At 39.3% G+C, this 19,059-nt stretch overlaps 2 protein-coding genes across 8 annotated transcripts in view; one reads left to right on the forward strand and one right to left on the reverse strand.

Moving 5' to 3' along the window:
- The window catches only part of UBAC2 (UBA domain containing 2), a 167,377-nt gene that overhangs the window by 24,395 nt on the left and 123,923 nt on the right, over positions 1-19,059 (forward strand). For 3 of the 7 annotated variants that reach the window (XR_014143887.1, XR_014143888.1, XR_014143889.1), the window contains exons 2-4: positions 3,601-3,728; positions 6,501-6,537; positions 7,086-7,195. Coding sequence is in view for 2 of the 7 variants with exons in the window: in XM_031026532.2 (XP_030882392.1) it covers positions 3,601-3,728; positions 6,418-6,537; positions 7,086-7,195 (358 nt within the window). In the remaining 5 variants the exon portion in view is untranslated. Of the gene's footprint in view, positions 1-3,600; positions 3,729-6,417; positions 6,538-7,085; positions 7,196-19,059 lie in introns of all 7 variants that reach the window. The other 4 variants (XR_014143886.1, XM_031026532.2, XR_014143885.1 and 1 more) reach the window with 2 other exon arrangements.
- Positions 13,443-17,857, reverse strand: GPR18 (G protein-coupled receptor 18). Its single transcript, XM_006731841.3, has 2 exons — positions 17,635-17,857; positions 13,443-14,650 (listed from the first exon to the last, which is right to left on the reverse strand). Exon 2 carries the CDS (start codon positions 14,615-14,617, stop codon positions 13,622-13,624), a length of 996 nt encoding a protein of 331 aa, XP_006731904.1. The 5' UTR covers positions 14,618-14,650; positions 17,635-17,857; the 3' UTR covers positions 13,443-13,621.

Raw genomic sequence — 19,059 nt, forward strand, 5'->3', positions numbered from 1 at the left:
GTTTACTGAGCATCCGTCATACATCAGTCACCTTTCATTAAACACTTATTGAGTGCCCTAATGGGCCAGATTCTGTTCTCAGCATGCGAGATTCTGCAGCAGTGAATATCCCAGATGGAGTTGCTGCCTTGAAGAAGCAATACACAAAGAAACATATTTCTTGATTCTAAATTGCATTTTTCATGTTTTAGTGTTTGTAAAATTGGATGTCCTTTATAATTGATAACATCTTAGAATTTTATAAGGCATTGTTTCTTTTTTAGTGACACCTAAAATAATGGTGTATCTTACAGTCATTTTGAATCACAGATTTGATGAGTCACTATTTAATAAGTCAGTTGTTGATAAGTGCTATGAAAAAAATAATCCAGAACAAAGGGGATAGAAAGGTAGTTACATGGGGTCGTCACAAATGAGGTGACATTTGAGCAAAGCACATGTTTAGTTCGGTTGATTTTTTTCAAAGCAGGACTTCCTCCCTGAAGGATGCAGTGTGCTGGTTCACGTTCTGGTGCAAACTCTCTACCTCACTGTGGACTGCTAGCAGTTTGTGGACGGGTTACTTTGAGTAGCAGGGTACAGGGTAGAGCCCTGACAAGTAGGGATAGGGATGGGGGTTGGGAGTATTTTGCAAGATGGGCCCGGTTCTTGTATGTATGGGAAGGGCAAGGGTGATGGATTTTCTATTTAGTAACTGGCAGCAGTGTTTCCAGTTGCTCAGAACAAAAACCTTGGAGTCATCTTTGACTTTTCCATTTGTGCATACTTTACACCCAGTCAGCCAGCAAATCCTGCCTGCTGTGCCTTCAGGGCGCATCCCCATTCTGACCACTCTGACCACCCCCACCTAAACCACCGTGGGCCAGGCCGTCTTCATCTCTTGCCTGGATTATCATGATGGCCTCCTAACTGGTCTCCTTTCTTTTGTACGTGCCTTCCTGTAATCTCTTCTCAATATAGCAAGCGAAGTGATCCTTTGAAAACATGTCTGATCATGCTATTCCTCTCCTTAGATCCTCCCAAAGCATCCCGTCACTTTTATTGGAAAGATTAAAGTCCTTATGCTTGCCTACAGGGCACTGCTCCATCTGCTACCCCACTTCTTTGACCTTCTATCCTACCTGTCTGCCTTGTGTATCTTTTGCTCTTAGCTGCCTCTGGCGGCCTGGCTGCTTCCTAATCATATTGAGCATGTTCCTGCCTCAAAGCATTTGTATTTGCTGTTTGCTCGGCCAGAAGTACAGTTCCTCAGATATCTGCAGGGCCCATTTTCTCAGGTCCCTTCTCAAATCTTACTGTATCAGAGGGGCCTTCTAATCACCCTGTGTAAAATATTACCCCTCTTTCCCACCAGCACTGTGTTTTCCCCTAAATCAGGATAGGGTGAGTTATGCTACAGTAGCAAACAACTGCAAAATATTGGGGGCCTAAAACAAGATTTGTTTCTCATGGAAGGTACCTCTCTGTTGTCAGTCACCTGGGAGGTCTACTCCATATTGTCTTCATCTCTGGGATCTGATAGCCTAGCTACCACCTTGAGCACTGGTGGAGGGAAACACCATTCACTGTTCTTCAGGTATCTCCACGAAAGTGACATCTGTCACACTGGCTTGGCCAAAGCAAGTCATATTGTCATCCCTAACATCAGCTAGGGGCAGGTGTCTGGAAGGAGACCAGGCAATCCATGGTGGATAGCACAACCACACTTTTTATCCTGCTTAATTTTTCTATAGCATTTATTTCCCTCTGACACAATACATATTTACCTAGTTTTGTGTATTTTCTTTTCTCTCCTGTCTAAACCACAAAGGAGTGGGGCTTTGTCCATCATTAATTGTTGTACCCCGGGGGCATAGGATAATGTGTGACCTATCGGAAGTGCTTATTAATTTTAGGGGATGATGGAGAATAACCCAAGCAAAGCATTCATTTCTTCACTTGGCGACACGTAAGCCAAGCTGGGAGTGTGGAGCAGGGAGGTTGGAGGAGAGAGGAGAGAGGAGGAGATAGGATGAAATGAGAAGTTGGAGAAAAGCAGTAGAATTGCTGGTCGGTGGAGAGTGTCCATTGAGACTGGAGACCATGAACCTGCAGGGAGATCTTGCAACTCAGCTCTGTGATTTCTTCCAGTAACGTTGGGTTGCTCCAGAGCTAGCAAGGCAGAGGCAGGAATGAACGTTGGGGCCCATTTCACAAGGATAGGTGGAAGCCCAAGTTGAAGAAGGAGACGGGATCCTCGCTGCCCCTTCAGGGTGCAGCTGCATCACCCCTGCTCCATCTTCCGTCCTGTCAGAAAGATGCAGGAGCTCGCCTGTCCCGAAGGAAGCCCTTCCTCCTGGGTGGTGTGCGTGTGCTGGCAGGAGCCGTCTCCCCTCTAGGCATTCTTCCTTTCATTTGCTTCTCGGACGCTTTTGAGGTAGCTTCTCTTCCCTTTGTTTTACAGGTGAGCAGAACAAATGCTTCAAGATAGAATTTAGGTTGGTCAAGCTCACAGCCACAGTGCTCTCCTATACTTTTGAGGTGCTAGGCCATGAGGAGCTCTCTTAGTTTTTAGATTCCCTGGAGCCTTGGTTGCATCTGGGGTCATGAAGACAGTATGCAACTACCTTACTAATGGTTCCAATTTAGATGTTTGCAAGACCTTACCAGAAAGGAAACAGTTGGTCTATTTTTATATACTTAAAACGGGTGCAATAACCACATTACCAACTGTAACTAGTAAATTCACTCCCAGGGAATTTCTTAAGGGGATACAGTTAAAGTGTACTTCACACGATCTGAGAATGTTGCCATCGGTGATACTTTCCTGTGGTCTTACCTGTTGATGATCTGAACATTTCATATGTGCAAGGAACTACACTAGGCTCTGTGGCCACTGTAGAGAAGAGAAGGCAGGTGGCCTCCCCTCAGGTATGTTCAATGTGGTCAGGAAGGCAAAAGAAGCATGAAACCCTGACTATTCAAATAGTACCTGGAAACAAAGGTGCAGAGTGGGGGCAAAGCCCCTGAGGCTAAAATGCTTCACTGAGACTGATGGAGGGAAGTGGAAATTGAGCCGTAACCTGAAGGCTGCCTGAGACGTAGACAAGGTTCTCCAGTGGAAAACTGACTTGGGCCCCACCGGTAGCCCTGGTGGAAAACCTCAGCTTGCCCACCGCAGGCAGCCGAGGTAGCACTTTTAACTGCTTTTTAATTTTTTTGAAAAAATGTTTATGTGTGTGAATCTCATACATGCTCAGGAGCTAACTGGTCAGTTTGGTAGAAAACATACTCCTCTGTCTATTTTGTCACACTTTGGTGACCATTTCTGAAAAGTATTCTGTGGAAGTTACTGGCTGTAAACTTGGTTTGGTCTCATGTGAGAGTCAAATGACAGTGAACCCCTGCCAGCAAATTCCACTTGTTTTCCAGTGCCCTTTGATCACTTACCTCTGCAGATAGAGGTTTTGAGGATATATGTTAATACGAATTAAATTCCAGAGTTTGTGAACGATGTCTTCATTCTAATACAAAGGAAGTGAATTCTCTTGCTTTTTACCCAAGCAGTTTTTTAAGTCTTAGAATCAGTCATTCTGAAAGATGTTTTCTTTTTCTCTCTAGATAAGGCACCTCTGTCCAAGGGTCTTCTGCTGGTCCCCAGTGCCCTGTCCCTTTTGCTAGCCCTCCTCCTGCCGCACTGTCAGAGGTTCTTCGTGTATGACCTCCAAGCAGTCAAGGACGACTTCCAGGTGAGCTCTGCTTCATGGGCCTTTGCGGAGAGAGAAGGCAGAATCTTTGCTTGATGGGCTATTTCTTTTCTGCTATTCTTTCTGCTTTCTTTTCTATTTTTTCTTTTCTGTTCTTCTTCGTCCCTCAAAGCCTCTAAATTTTTTTTTTAAAGATTTTATTTATTCATTTGAGACACAGAGATACAGAGAGAGAGAGAGCATGAGCAGGGAGAGAAGCAGAGGGAGAGGGAGAAACAGGCTCCCTGTTGAGCCAGGAGTCCAATGTGGGCCTTGATCCCAGGACCCTGGGATCATGACCTGAGCTGAAGGCAGACGCTCAATCATCTGAGCCACCCAGGCGCCCAAAGCCTCTAAATTTTTAAGAAATATCATTTATTTTTAATACTCCAGCAAGTGAATTTTCTAGTTGCATTTATTAATATTTGCAGGAAAGCTGGTTATAATGAAGCAGTTGCAGTATTTCCTTTTACTAGTAGGCACATCTCACATTCACTTCTTACTCATGGAAATGCAGTTTGCAAAAAGTTTGCAAAAAAAAGTTTGCAAAAAGAAAAGCAGTGTTAAATCTGTTTTAATTATGATTAGTATGCATTCTTAACGTTTTTAAAAGCATTTTTGTACTTAACATTTCAGAACTTTATATTCCAAGTCTGAGTATTGATTAGATGATCTAAGCTCTTCCAGCTCTAACAGATTGTGAATCTATGAATTACTTTTATAGTGGTGGTTATATCAAGTAGGAAATCTCCCTTGGGTTTTTATTTCTGGGAAGAGCAGAACTCTATGGCTTTTGAGATTTATGGGCTGACCTCTTTGAAGATGCTGGTGCTGGGTTTTGTCTGTGAGTTGGAGCGTAAAAGGGATGTTTGGGCACCAATCCCAGAGTGGCGGCTTTCCCCACACCACCGGGCAATTCTTGGCTACCCTCTGGGTGTCCTACGATTCAACTAAATCCTGACACCGTGGGACGCCTGGGTGGGCTCAGTTGGTTAAGCAACTGCCTTCGGCTCAGGTCATGATCCTGGAGTGCCGGGATCGAGTCCCACATCGGGCTCCCTGCTCGGCAGGGAGTCTGCTTCTCCCTCTGACCCTCCCCCCTCTAATGCTCTCTCTCTCTCATTCTCTCTCTCAAATAAATAAAAATATTAAAAAAATAAAAAGTCCTGACACCGTCTACCTGGAGATAGCATCCGATCTCATGGGTGAAGGCTTCAGTCCCACAAGGCTGCCCGCCCCGCCCCATGCTAGTTGCAAAGCACAGGCTAGTTGCAAAGCACCTGTGCTTCTGACCAGCTGGCAACCAGTTAGAGATTACCACGATCTCCCCCTCGGACATGAGATGCCATTGCAAGTCCAACTTGTTACTAGTACTTATGACTGACTGGCTTTAAATCAGAGGTTCCCTTGACCCCCTCCTTAGGTTTGATTAGTTTGCTAGAGTGGCTTTCAGAACTCTGAGAAACATTTTACCTGCTGGATTACCTGTTTATCATAAAAGGATAGGATAAAGGACACAGATGAACATCCAGATGGAAGAGATGCATTGGGCAAGGAATGGGGGGAGGACACAGAGCTTCCATGGTCACTCTGAGGTGCCATGTTATCACCAACGTGGAAGCTCTCTGAACCCTGTCCTTTCGGGTGTTAATGCAGCCTTCATTAAATCATTGACCATTGGCAGTTGATCCAACCTCCAGCCCCTCTCTGTTCCCTCATAGGTAGGTCAGAGGGTGGGACTGAAAATTCCAACCCTCTAATCCCAAGGTTGGTTCCCCTGGCAACCAGCCCCCATTCTTAGGTGCATCTAAAAGTCACACACTGACATAAAAAAAGACACCTTTCTGGCTTTCATCAGTTAGGAAGTTCAAAGGATTTTAAGAGCTCTGTAGCAGAAGTGAGAGTAAAGACCAAATCTATATTTCTTATTATAAGTCGCAGTATCACAGAGTGTTAGTGCAAATTATGGTATGTAACCTACTACCTTTCCTTTGCTAAATACTCGATTAGCCGTTTTAAGCATAATACTCTACTTCTGGAACACTGACATCTTTTCTTCATGGTGATGTAATTGATACCATTGCTCATGTTGGCTTTATCAAGTTTCTCTGAAAGTCTTTCAGTTACTTATCCAAATTACTGCTTTCTGTCAGAATATAATATTCTGTATTATTTCAGTTGCTATAATGCACTTCTTCTGGATCCTGGCTGCATATTAGAATCACCTGAATAAACTACACACACACACACACACACACACACACACACGTTGATGCCAAGACCTCACCGTAGACCAGCTGAGTTGAAAAATCTAGTGGTAGGCCTAAACATTGGTGTACTTTTTAAAAAAAATCCCCAGGGGATTCCAGTATGTGGCCAGCCCTGAGAACCACTGCTGTAAGGGAACATAAGGGCCGTTTGGCCCCAAGTTGGTATCTTTCTGATTTGGGGGACTAATTTGGTTTATCTGGCCAAATACGCAAGAGTCCCCTTCTAATGCCCTGCTTTTTGGGCACCTGGGCTGTAAAGGTGGGGACCTGCCTACATGGAGGAGTTTTCCTTTTGTGTGTATATCATTATTTTTATTAAATTAGAGTATTAAAAATAAGCAGTATAAAGTAAATGTAATAAATTTATAAGGCAGAAATCTGAACAAATCTTACTCATTATTCTTTTTTAAATCCCCATTTAGATTTGGAGGTTGATATGTGGAAGAATAATTTGTCTTGATTTGAAAGATACTTTCTGCAGTAGTCTGCTTATTTATAATTTTAGGATATTTGAAAGAAGATATGGAAGCAGAAAATTTGCAGTAAGTTTTTATGTATTTTCCCTTTGCTACTTACGTTATGGAAAAAAAGTATTTTTGTTTTCTTATTTTTAAATAGTTTTGTTAAGCTTGGTGTTATTACTAACAATTATCTCTTAATTACATGATCCTCTATCTGATTTGGAACATGGATATTAGCCAAAGAAAAATTTTAAATTTAAGCCACTTGCATAATAAAATAATAATGGTAATGATAATAGATAATATCAGGTGTGAGTGGCTAATAAAAATTTTTATTAGGATTTTACTTCAGTAAAATTTTAATCACTTATTTTGCTTAATGGTTTGTGTGTTACTTGTTAAAAATAAATCAAGCTATAAATATCTTCTTTTTTTTTTTTACCATACTTAGAAATTATGAAAGTGTTAATGCATTGCACCAATATGGCTTTACTCCCCCATTTTGAAAACTCTATGCTAATAAAAAAACATTAAAAGAAATAATGTACCTGAGCTGGTTCTAATTAAATAAATGTTAGTTTATTTTTTGAAGACTCCTTTCAATAACGTTCTTCCTGTTTTGTTTTTAGTCCTTTTTGCTGGGTTCCTGGGTTTTGTCGGCCTTGGTTGACTTCGTCCTCGTTGAGGCCGTGTGGTATTTCTTTGGTATCGCTGCAGCTGGGAATTTGCCTTCTGGATTGTAAGTAGCTCTCAAAGATTAGCTTAATAATTACTTAAATCTGATTTAAGTTATTGTACATGGAAGTCAGTAAAAGAATATATTAAACTCATAGATGTTGTAAAATTGATTTTAAGGGTAAAAGAATCCAGTGTATACTTAGTCACATTTTCATTATGTTCTTGAAACAGAATCTGTATTACACTCAGTCTTCTTTCCAGCTTTGAGATCCCATATTTTAGAGAATTTTTAATGAATGTCCTGTTCTGGTCCAGAAGGTAGAATTAATTTTGTATTTTTATAGTGAAATTTTGTCTGTAGTTTTATGAACTAATTAAACAAAATTTAGTTAGATTAGATTTGGAAACAATTTGAAGTTAAGCTTCTGAAAAATGATGTTTTTAAAATTGATATTGTTTAGATACTTCTGCCAAAGATAAAACAAAGTTTATAACTTCATAGCCAGCCTGCAGTGGCCAACCTAACTCAGTGTGTGTGTGTGTGTGTGTGTGTGTGCTTTCATATTGTGTTGATCTTCTTTAAAAATAAAACAAAACATGTATTGGTTTATGAAATAACTAGTATCTAAAAGTAGAGTAGCACATATAAATGACCTTAAAGCATCTTGGAATTAAGTATCTGAGAGATGAAATACTGTGAAATAAAGATACATCAGATATTTAAAATTCTGTGTGTACTAACTTCTGCCTTATTTTAATTTAGATATGTGTTTTTAGAGAACTGTTTGGGTACTGAATGTATCTTAATTCAGATTCACTTTGGATCTCTACCTTAAAAATATAGTTAGTTAGTGATCTAATAGCCTTCACACTTATGTTGTTAATATTTACAGTGTACCCTTTTTGGGATTTACTTAATTATTATTGCACTCATTAAATAACTGTTGACCATTAGCTGTTTTAATAATGTGTGATTCCGAATGATATCTGAATGGAGAGACACAGTGAGAGAGGGAACACCAGCAGGGGGACTGGGAGAGGAAAAAGCAGGCTTCCCACCGATCAGGGAACCTGATGCAGGGCTTGATCCCAGGACCCCTGGGATCATGACCTGAGCCGAAGGCAGATGCTTAACTGACTGAGCCACGCAGGCGCCCCTTGTTTTGTTTTTTTAAGATTTTATTTCTTTATTTGACAGAGAGAGAGAGAGAGCAGAGTGGCAGGCAGAGGGCGAGGGAGAAGCAGGCTCTCTGCTGAGGAGGGTGCCCGACGCGGGGCTCGATCCCAGAACCGTGGGATTATGACCTGAGCCAAAGGCAGACGCTTAACTGACTGAGCCAGCCAGGTGCCCCTAGATGGAGAAGTTTAAGTTGACTCTTTTGCTGTTGTGGAAAATAGTGTAGTCATCAGGAATGATTCATGTTGATTCAGAAGAGAAGCAGTGTTACTAAGTCATTAGTTTTCCCCAAACATTTCTCATCTAGGCTAATTCTTTTTGGTTCTTTCTACGGCCTCCTGAGATATGGAAGTATATTGAAAGACAATATGAATGTTAATTCAGCCATCACCTGAATGAGAACATATTTCTCTTTCCTTTTCAAATCATGAAACATTACATATGGCTTTTTAGAGTCCTGAAGCTTTCTCAAACATAGACTTCTTGGAACATAAATCTTTGTTTCAGTAAACTCTGCATTTTGTGAATACATCTTTCATTAGATGTTAGCAAAGCTTCAGAAACTCAGGAGAGGAAACTACTCTTTTTTTAGTCAGCGTGCTTTATAATTTGCAGTATTCTTCACATAACCTCTTGTTACCCTTTTTCTTTTGCCGCCAATGCCAAATTTATTTGCACTCTCTACAATTCTTCATTTCTATTTAATTCTCTCTCTCTTTTTTTTTTTTACCTGACTGTAGTTAAAACTTGTCTTAGAAATGTCCCTAGCGGGCGCCTGGGTCACTCAGTTGATTAAGCAACTGCCTTCGGCTCAGGTCATGATCCCGGAGTCCTGGGATCAAGTCCCACATCGGGCTCCCGGCTCAGTGGGGAGCCTGCTTCTCCCTCTGACCCTATCTCCTCTCATGCTGTTTCTCTCTCTCTCTCAAATAAATAAATAAAATCTTAAAAAAAAAAAAAATGTCCCTAGCAACCAACTAATTTTTAAAGCCAGTGTCTTATTTTCATTTGTTTTATTTGCCCTTTCAGTAGCTCATAAATACTTTTGAGCTCCCATTATTTCATGAACTAACCTGCTGCCTTGAGCCCCAGCCTGCTGCTCTCTCCTGGTGCTTTTTGATCTTATTTATTGTGTGCAGCTCCTTTCTCAAGCTTATTCTGGGCTTCCTTGTCCACTCCCATGACATCAGCTACAGTTAACATCTGTTGTTTGTTTCCCAGCTCTCTATCTCCAGCCCATATACTCCCCTGATCTTGCTAGAGTCATATTTCTAGTGGCTTCTAAGACTCAGAGAAAATTTGTTCATGTTCTGAGCTCTCATCTCTTCTGGTCTCCTCTTTTGCTGGGCTCGCATCTCCATTAATGGCATTTCCATCTACCTGGTCATCCAGTCTTTCTCTTTTCTCATCCTTGGACTAGGGCACCAGGTCCTGTTAATTTGAAGTCCTGTGTAAATCATTCATTCACCACATCTTCTCTACTCCTGCTGTCAGGTCAGTCTAAACTCTAAGATGTTATTTATTTGAGAGAGAGAGTGAGAGTGAGAGCGAGCTCACAAACAAGGGGAGAGGCAGAGAGAGAGGGAGAAGCAGACTCCCCACTGAGCAGGGAGCCTGACACCAGACTCATTCCCAGGACCCCGAGATCATGACCTGAGCTGAAGGCAGACACTTACCTGACTGAGCCACCCAGGCGCCCCTAAACTCTGATCTTTTCCTGCCTAGATTGTTCCATAATTCTCTAACTAGTCTTCCTATCCACTTCAAAGCATCCCAGATAATGTGGTTAGAAATTATTCTTCCAAAATGCAAGTTCAACCATGCCAGTCTTCCTTTTAAAATCTTTTAAATACGGGGCGCCTGGGTGGCTCAGTCGTTAAGCGTCTGCCTTCGGCTCAGGTCGTGATCCCAGGGTTCTGGGGTCGAGCCCCGCATCGGGCTCCCTGCTCCCGCGGGAAGCCTGCTTCTCCCTCTCCCACTCCCGCTGCTTATGTTCCCTCTCTTGCTGTGTCTCTCTTTGTCAAATAAATAAAATCTTTAAAAATAAATAAATAAAATAAAATCTTTTAAATCCTCATTTCCTTCAAAGTAAAAATCAGACTCCTCCAGGATGGCAGCAAAGCAATCTGAGCAGTGGGAGTGCAGAGGCTTTGCCGTCAGATATACCAGATTTGAGATTCCAGCTCTCCCACGGTATTACTTGTGTGTGATCTTGAGCAAGTTACTTCTCTCAAGTTCCCTTCCTGAGCTCAGTTTATAGTGGATCCTCATGTGTAAATTGAGGGTCAGAACTCTATACTTCCCAGGCAGTGGGAAGAATTAAGAGAGCTCTTTCATGCAAACATCCTAGCAGTGACAACCCCCGACCCCTCATACTGATTTTCTTCTTTCCCTTTAGAGTCCTCATCATCTGGCCCCAGTCCAGTGTTTCAGGCCACTCCATTCAGCTTTCTTAACATGCTATGTATTTGTATTCTCATGCCTGCTTGGTTTTCTTTCTGCACCTGTCGCCCTTTAGCAGGAGTAATTGCCCTTTTATGTGTATTCCAGCAAATTTATTAAGATCCCTAGCGTTTATTACATTGTCATTGTCATTATGACCTGGGCCTTCCATGCCATCCTTCTGGCTGTTTGAGGGAGAACTAGTTTTACTTTATGTACTCAATTGCCTTACCTTCTGTAATGTTGAAGGGGTAGCCTTGATTGCAGTGTAGCCCATAAGACTATAAGGAAGGTCTTTGAACCGTAGACCTGTTCATTTCTTTTCTAGTGTCCTGCATAGAAATTATACGTAGCATCTGATACATTCTCAAGACTGTTGTTTGAAATTCAGAAAATGTAACCATTATGTTTTGAAAGTAAAGATAACTCCATTAAAAGCTATGTATATTAGGTGCTTTTGTTTTTTTTTTATTTTTTTATTTTTTTAAAGATTTTATTTATTTGAGAGAGAGAGAATGAGAGAGAGCAAGCACATGAGAGGGGAGAGGGTCAGAGGGAGAAGCAGACTCCCTGCCGAGCAGGGAGCCCGATGCGGGACTCGATCCAGGGACTCCAGGATCATGACCTGAGCCGAAGGCAGTCGCTTAACCAACTGAGCCGCCCAGGCGCCCTATTAGGTGCTTTTAGAAACCCATGCCTCTCACACAACTGTCCTTAAATACCTATTATTTTTTAGTTATTAGTATTTACATATGGATGTTATATTGTTTCTCAGAATTGAAACTCTTCAGAATAAGTGGAATTTTGAGTTTTCATACATCATGTTAAAATGTATCTGATTACAGCCTAATAAAATTATTTTTTAATTGTGTTTTAGATTATCTGTAGTTTTACTGTGAGAACCATAACATGTATTTTCACTTTGTGTCAATAAAGTTTTTTGTTGTATTTTATGCTCCCAAGTTAAGTTCTTCTCATCAAGAAAAGCCATTGCAGAGAACTTGCCATTTAATAAGTTAGCAAGGGGCACCTGGCTGGCTCAGTTGGTGGAGCATGCACCTCTTGATCTCAGGGTTGTGAGTTCGAGCCCCATGCTGGGTGTATTTAAAAATAAAATGTTTAAAAAAATTCAAAAAAAAAATTAAATAAATTACATAAGAGTAGATTAGACTGTATAGTTGAGAGTAGGTTATGACCGTATATACATACCATAAACCTATATATCAAATATAGGAGTTATTTCCCATGTTTCAGAAATAATAATTTGTTTAAAAGATATTTGCTAAAGTATCTTGCTCACTTGACTATTTAAACTAAAAACTTCAAGTAGTTTTCTCTTTGTGGAGAAACTACGTCTAAGAGAAACTATGTCTCAGTACCATCTTGACTCCTTTATCTTATGTAGCTCTGAGAATGTTTATGTTCTGTGAACTTGTTTGTTTTTTATTATTGAACACTGGTGGTTGACATAACAGGAACTTGGTTTCTAGTCCTGGTTCTTCAACTGAGCAAGTCACATAACCCCTTTGGACTTTAGTTCCTTTATACATAAAACAGAAGAGTTAGACTAGAAGATCATCTAAGGGATCTTCTAGTATTAAAACACTATTTTATGATTAACCTCCTTCATGTTTACCTTTTCTTTTTCTTTTTTTTAAGAATATGAATTTACCCATGTTAATTATAGAAATCCATTTCTAACTAATGCATTTATTTGATTCTTAGTCCCATTAGGAGGGGATCATGTTAAGAGTAATGAAAGTGATTTAGCAGAGAGGAAGTTATGATAGACTCATTTTCATATTTCCATAATATTTAGAATAATATGTGCTTTACAGATTATAGTTCACTTCCTTTTCTTTTTAAATGGGGAAGTTACTTGGTTTGTTACTTTATTAGGGGAAATTAAATGGCAAGGCTACGGTAAGAATCCAAGGTCCCTGACTAGTGCTGTTATACCATGACATATGGCCTGGGAAGAAATCATTCTCTTGTAATGTGATGTTTAATCAATAAGAAGAGCAAACTGTTTATATTGGAGAAATATATTTTACCCTACAGCAGGAAATTTCATGTCATAGGAATGAACTTAGGTTATTGGGTTGAAATAGATTCTTGGATTGGGTCTCCTGCATTGGTTGTATGTAGAGTCTGGTGCACAGTAGGCTGTCAGTAAGTGTTTATTGAATGACTATTATCTGTTTGCAAAAAAAAAAAAAAATGAATTCAGAGTAGGGGAGGGCTGATGGAGATTGCCTTTGCAGGCCCCTTCAGGTGATTGCTCCTGTTAATTTTGGTTGGTGACATGTAACAGTGATGGGTTGAACATAGTTGTTTGTGTAGGAATCTTGGAAGTTTGGTGTTTAGAACACAAAATATAGTAAGATTTAGCCCGTCAATACTGAGTGTAAATTAAACCAAAGGGAGCTTTGGTTTGGGTTTAATCAAATTATGATTTAACAATTTAAACTATTTTGAACAGTAAGTGGATTTTCTTTTCTTTTTTTTTTTTTTTTTTTGGCCTACTGACTTGATTGACGTCAACCCACTTGCACATAGAATTAAATCCAAAACGTTGTCAACTATGTATTTAGATAAGGCTTCATTGTGAAATACAAATTGGATATTTTTCTCCCAGTAACTCCAAATATGTTTTATACAAGTTTTGAAAAAAAAAATAATGAATTCATTAGAATAATTAAGAATATTTAATTATGTTGTCACATACTAAGATCCCACAAAAGTGTTTTTAAATTTGTTTTTTTCAGGAGAGAAGGGACTTGGTAATATCATACAGAATATCCACTGGCCTTAGGGTAGTTAGTAAAGTGAATATAAAGAAACTAAAGACAAAAACCTGCTTATCATTCAAAGCATTTCACTGTTTACATTGCTTAGTGACCGTAAACTACCTGATCGGAAGCTTTTTCTGCGCACGCTCCGAAGGTAATTGCGGTAGAGCATGACACTAATGACTCGAGCCTGAAATTGTTTTGAAACAATGTAGTAGAGAATCACATCCAGGCAGGTGCTGAGGTTCATGAGGAAGGTGGTAAAGGCTCCCCAGGGATTGTAACTGTTCTCATCCCCTTCCAGCATCAGGAAAGCAAAACAGACGTGGAAAGGCATAAAGCAGATGAGCACCTGCACCATGAGTGTGATGATGATTCTTATAGACTTCTCCTTGACTTTTGGTTTCAGCTTGGATGTCTTCCCGTGAAGGAGACTATGAATGATGACTAAGTAGCACCCAATCATGATGAACAGGGGAATCAAGAAAAAAAGTATCAGTCGAGTGAAGTTTAACATGTTAATAGCTTTTAAGTGGATGATGTCAGAAATCTTCAGGCAGGTGGGGGGTGTGGAGGCCTTATCTGGATCTTCATAGAGCAGTAGAAGTGGGATGGTAGTTGTCAGGGTCATTATCCAGACTCCCACGCATGCTAGCACGGCTTTGCCTGTGTTTTTAAGTTCTTTGGCATATTTTGGCTGCACAATGGCCATGTATCTGTCGGCACTAATAAAAGCAAGAAGCCATAGAGCAATACTTGGATAAAACACCGTGAGAACCCCAAGAATCTGGCAGAAGTACTCTCCAAATGGCCATTCGCCTTTTGCATAATAAAACATCCGAAAGGGTAAACTCATTATAAATATTAAGTCCAGTAATGCTACATTCATCATATAGATGGTTACAGTGGTTCTCTTCTTGGTGGTACAACTAAAAACCCATAAGGCAGTGGCATTAACAAATAATCCGATTATGAAGATACAGCTGTAGAAGATAAGGGCTGCGATCTTGTATTCTTCTGGATATGAATCATTCAAAGGGCCAGGTTGAACTTGATTGTGAGGAGTGGTCATCTTATAGTTTGTTGGGGGAACGACACTTAGAAACTGTAAAATAGTTAAGAAGAATAGGAGGAATAAAACCTTTTGTTGAAAAATAAATGCTTGACACTCTCATCCTTGACTTGGCATGTCAGTGGATTTTAATTATAAGAGTATTTTGTGTTGTAGAGTCAACGTGTGTGTCTTAGTGTTTATTAAGAAATACATTTCCTAGGTATTATTACTAATATGCACTAACCTATTAAAATGGTCTGGTGTGTTATAAAACACTGGCAAATTTATTCATTTTCTCTCTCTCGGCTCACCTCCCATTTCCCCTAAAGAATAACCTTTTTTTTTTTTAATGATTTTTCCTGTAGTGTGAAATTGGGTAGCAATTATTCTTATAATAAACATTCTTTGATTGGGACTAATTGGGAGAAGGCCATTCTGAATTTTGAATCTTACAAAATAGTTTGCTACTTTTTTATCATCTTTATTCTGTTTAAATGTTTTGTAACCCAGGTTAGTGATGTCCAAAGGATGAATTTTTACTCATTAAATATAGTTTTAATATATAAAATGTGTATTAGAAAACTAATAAAGGAACCACATAACTGGTTAATTCATAGTAATTCTCGTTTGAGAGCAGGAACTTTTCCTTTTGCCTACTATATCCCCACTGCTTCTTGAGCCCATAGGAGTACTCATTAAATTTTTGCTGAATTGATGGATGAGTGAAGGAGGGACCCACAGCAACTGCTCTCTGGTTTGTCAATGAATACTTGCTTGGTTAGTTATTAAACCTATTTATTTATTTATTTATTTATTTATTTATTTTTTTTTTTTAAAGATTTTATTTATTTATTTGAGAGAGAGTGAGAGAGAGAAAGAGCACAAGAGGGGTGAGCGGGAGAGGGAGAAGCAGACTCCCTGCTGAGCAGGTAGCCCGATGCGGGACTCGATCCCGGGACTCCAGGATCATGACCTGAGCCGAAAGCAGCCGCCCAACCAACTGAGCCACCCAGGCGCCCAAACCTATTTATTTTTAAGTGGAAACACTTCCTCATAGTATTACGTTCTTTCTCAATTACCATAGGTCTAGAAACAGCAGTGTATTGCGCCATGGTCCGCAGATTAAGAGCTTGACTCTTAGAACAACAGATGAGCTAGTTTTTCATGCACAGCTGGAAGTGCCTAACACTGTCTTCAAATGGTGTTTACCAGTGTCCTAGAAATGGACGTCACTGGTGTGCACAGAAAGCAACACCTCGGGAAGAGGACATGGCTAGTATAGTAACTCTCATGCCCTCCCTCAACCTAGAGAAACTTAAGTATTATTTGTCAAATTAAATTTTAAAAAGCAGTATCAAAGACAAGTAGTTATTAATTAGAAGTCACTCAATAACTTTAGGTGTGTGCAGGAACTAACTCCCATCAAACAATGTCCATTTCTAATGGAAAGGAGTTTCGTTGTGATTGTAAATATCATCGACCCTCCTCAGAGTGAAACTTCCATCACCCATGATGCAACGTCAACAACAGTGATTTTAAAAATAAACTCGCTTACAAAGAGATGGAATCTTGTGGTATCCCCTTGAAACATGGAGGTGTAAGAAAAGTTTCCTTCAGAAATGTCACTTGTTAGGGTGGGCTGTCTCTAAATCAGCCCTGAGTCTTCCTTTCGTGAGAACTGTGGGGGTGATTAGCAGTCTGGTCAGTGGCATCATGGGCTGTTGATAATTTAAAATGCATTTGAGCAAAAAAAAAAAAATGAATTTGAGCAATTGCTGTGAACAAACACAAGATAAGAGTTTGTTCTTCCATTCCCCCCCCCTCCCTTTTTTCCTTCCTTCTTGACTACAGCTAGTTAGCCAAGTATCTAGGTTAGATAGGATTTTGGATTAGAATTGTATATATTAATAGCCTGTATTAAAATTTTCAAATATTGGTGTGACTAGAATTTTAATTCCTATCAAATGAGAAAAGTACTGTATAAAAAAATTAAATCTCCAGTATTATACAAAGGAGAATAATTTTGGAGGCTTGACTCTAAATTTTCATTGAATTTTTAAATAGTAGCAGTTGTAAATGAAATTTTGTATCTTTTTTCTCTTTTGATATTGTTTCTGGACTCCCTTCCCCCATCCTTATCCCTGAATTTTGTCACATAAATTTCATAGTTACAAACCCTTTTTGAGTAAATCTTTTAGCTCCCATTGGACTCAAGCTGCTTTTAATGTCACCAACAGTTGTATTCATTTGCTTAAGGTTGAAAAAAATACGTGTGATGCATGTTTTAAAGGCATTACCAGACAGGTTGTGTTGTGCTGTTGTACACACAAATACATTTTTGGATAAATATTAAAAAGTGATTGGCTTTCAAGTCAGTATTTTAAAAACTTTAGATTCAGTAACTATAGTCTTTTTTTAAAGATTATTTGAGAGGGAGGGAGGGAGGGACTGGTGGAGGGGCAGAGGGAGAAGGAGAGAGAGAATCTCCAGCAGACTATGCGTGTTGGGCGCTTGATCTCAAGACCCTGAGATCATGACCTGAGCTGAAATCAAGAGTCAGACGCTTAACTGACTGAGCCAACCAGGCACCCCTTAGTCTTTTTTTTTTTTTGAAGCATTTAAGTACATTTTGTGGAACAGAGTAATTGAAACCAAGTGACAAAGACTCCTAAATATGATTTATCATAGCAGCATTTTCCTTAAGTTGAAAAAAATTACATTTACTGTTAATGTAAAACAATGTTGAAAATAAATAAAAAATCACATTAATAGTGTAGGAAGATGACAGCATAACCCATTTCAAAGTCCTTTGCCAGCACAGTGTCAGAAATGTATTGTTAAATTATTTTGAAACTTAGTAAGTATAGCACTACTTTTTTTTTCTGTCACATACAAAGTTATTACAATATTATTGACCACTTTTCCCATGCTGTACTTTTCATCCCCGTGCCTTACTTATAACTGGAAGTTTGTACCTCTAAAGTATAGCATTACTTGGTGATAATCTGTGATGAAATTAACTAAATGCTACTTACCTCCTGTCCATCAAAAGGCTGTGTTAGAGAGGAACATTTTTCATCATATCCAGTTATGTAAAAGAGATATCTTGTGTTAAAATAGCTTTTTCTAAAAATGGTATATTTAAGAAATGCAGTATTTCTTTTGTTTTAGGTTCTTCTTTTCATTTACAAAGTTGTTTCAAATACAATACTTGGCATAGGAGTTGGTACTCCTTCGGCTGTAATTGCTGCTTAGTCTCGTTCAGGAAGTACTCTCTGAAATAAGGCGTTTTCAACTTATGACTTTACCCTGGATGTGGTTTCTCTCACAAATGATTTGTTTATGAAGTCATGATTAGCATAAACTCCGCTTGAAATGAAGGCATATAGTTAAGAGAATCAAACAAAAAGAGGAAAATGTATTTAGTTCCTTTACTTTGATGCTTAAAGTCTGCATCATCTATTGAAGGAGAATGAGATTTGATGTTGACTAGGATGGGATTCATAGTATAGCTTCTTCACTCTTTAAGCTGTGTGACTTTGTCTAGTTACTTAACCCTTCTGAGTCTCTGTTCCTACTTAGTCTCTATACAGTTAAGATAGAGATAATACTCATCTAATAGGATTGTGAGAACTCTAAACCAGAAAAATCCAAACCAGAAAAATCCCAAGTGCTTAACATAGTGCCTGGCATTTTGTACTAATTTAGGTACTCCTAAACAGAGTTAACCCTTTATCACAAAGTTCCTGAAATCATAAAATACCCACTTTTATTAAGATATTTCTAAGTGGTTAAAATTGGGATCCTTGGTTATTTGCTTCTGCCTTGCATATGCATTTATGCACTTTGGTTTGCCTTTTTTTTTTTTTTAAGAGGAGTGAGTGCGAGGTGGGGGGGGGTAGGGGCAGAAAGAGAAGGAGAGAGAATCTCAAGCAGACCGCCCCCCCCCCACCCCAAGCACAGGGCTCAATCTCACGACCTTGAGATCATGACCTGAGCGGAAATCAAGAGTCAGATGCTTGACCGACTTGAGCCACCCAGGCACCCCTTCTTTATTTTTTAGTCCCCAGTGCATTCTATCCCTTTTCTGTCACATGGAAGTCTAGAAATAATCCCTTTTGTATAAACATCTCTGCAAATTGCTAAGAAAGGACTGGAATTCTTCAGTGGAATAATTTGCATGTTGGGAGTATTTTAACCTCGGAAGGGAATTGAAACCAATAGGAAGGGAAGTGAGCAACCCCAATCATCGCCTGCCTTGTTACATTAAATTTTTTACTTTCTCTTTTCTTAAAAAAAATATTATCTCATTTGCTTGTCTTAAAATTTTATCTTTATTTTTGGTGATACATGATTTGTCAACTTTTAAAAGGTACATGAACTTAACTATTTGCTTTTTGAATTTAAGACAGTTTGAGGGCCCTTGCTCTTTTTGTCCTCAGATAAAAACCATAGTAAGT

The sequence above is a fragment of the Leptonychotes weddellii genome, chromosome 3, assembly GCF_054177405.1.
Source record: "Leptonychotes weddellii isolate Sample4059 chromosome 3, ASM5417740v2, whole genome shotgun sequence".
In the NCBI taxonomy this organism is placed as follows: Eukaryota; Metazoa; Chordata; class Mammalia; order Carnivora; family Phocidae; genus Leptonychotes; species Leptonychotes weddellii.

Bases quoted from the DNA above. Each gene is read 5' to 3' on its own strand.
- GPR18 (XM_006731841.3), bottom strand. From the start codon at position 14,617: ATGACCACTCCTCACAATCAAGTTCAACCTGGCCCTTTGAATGATTCA.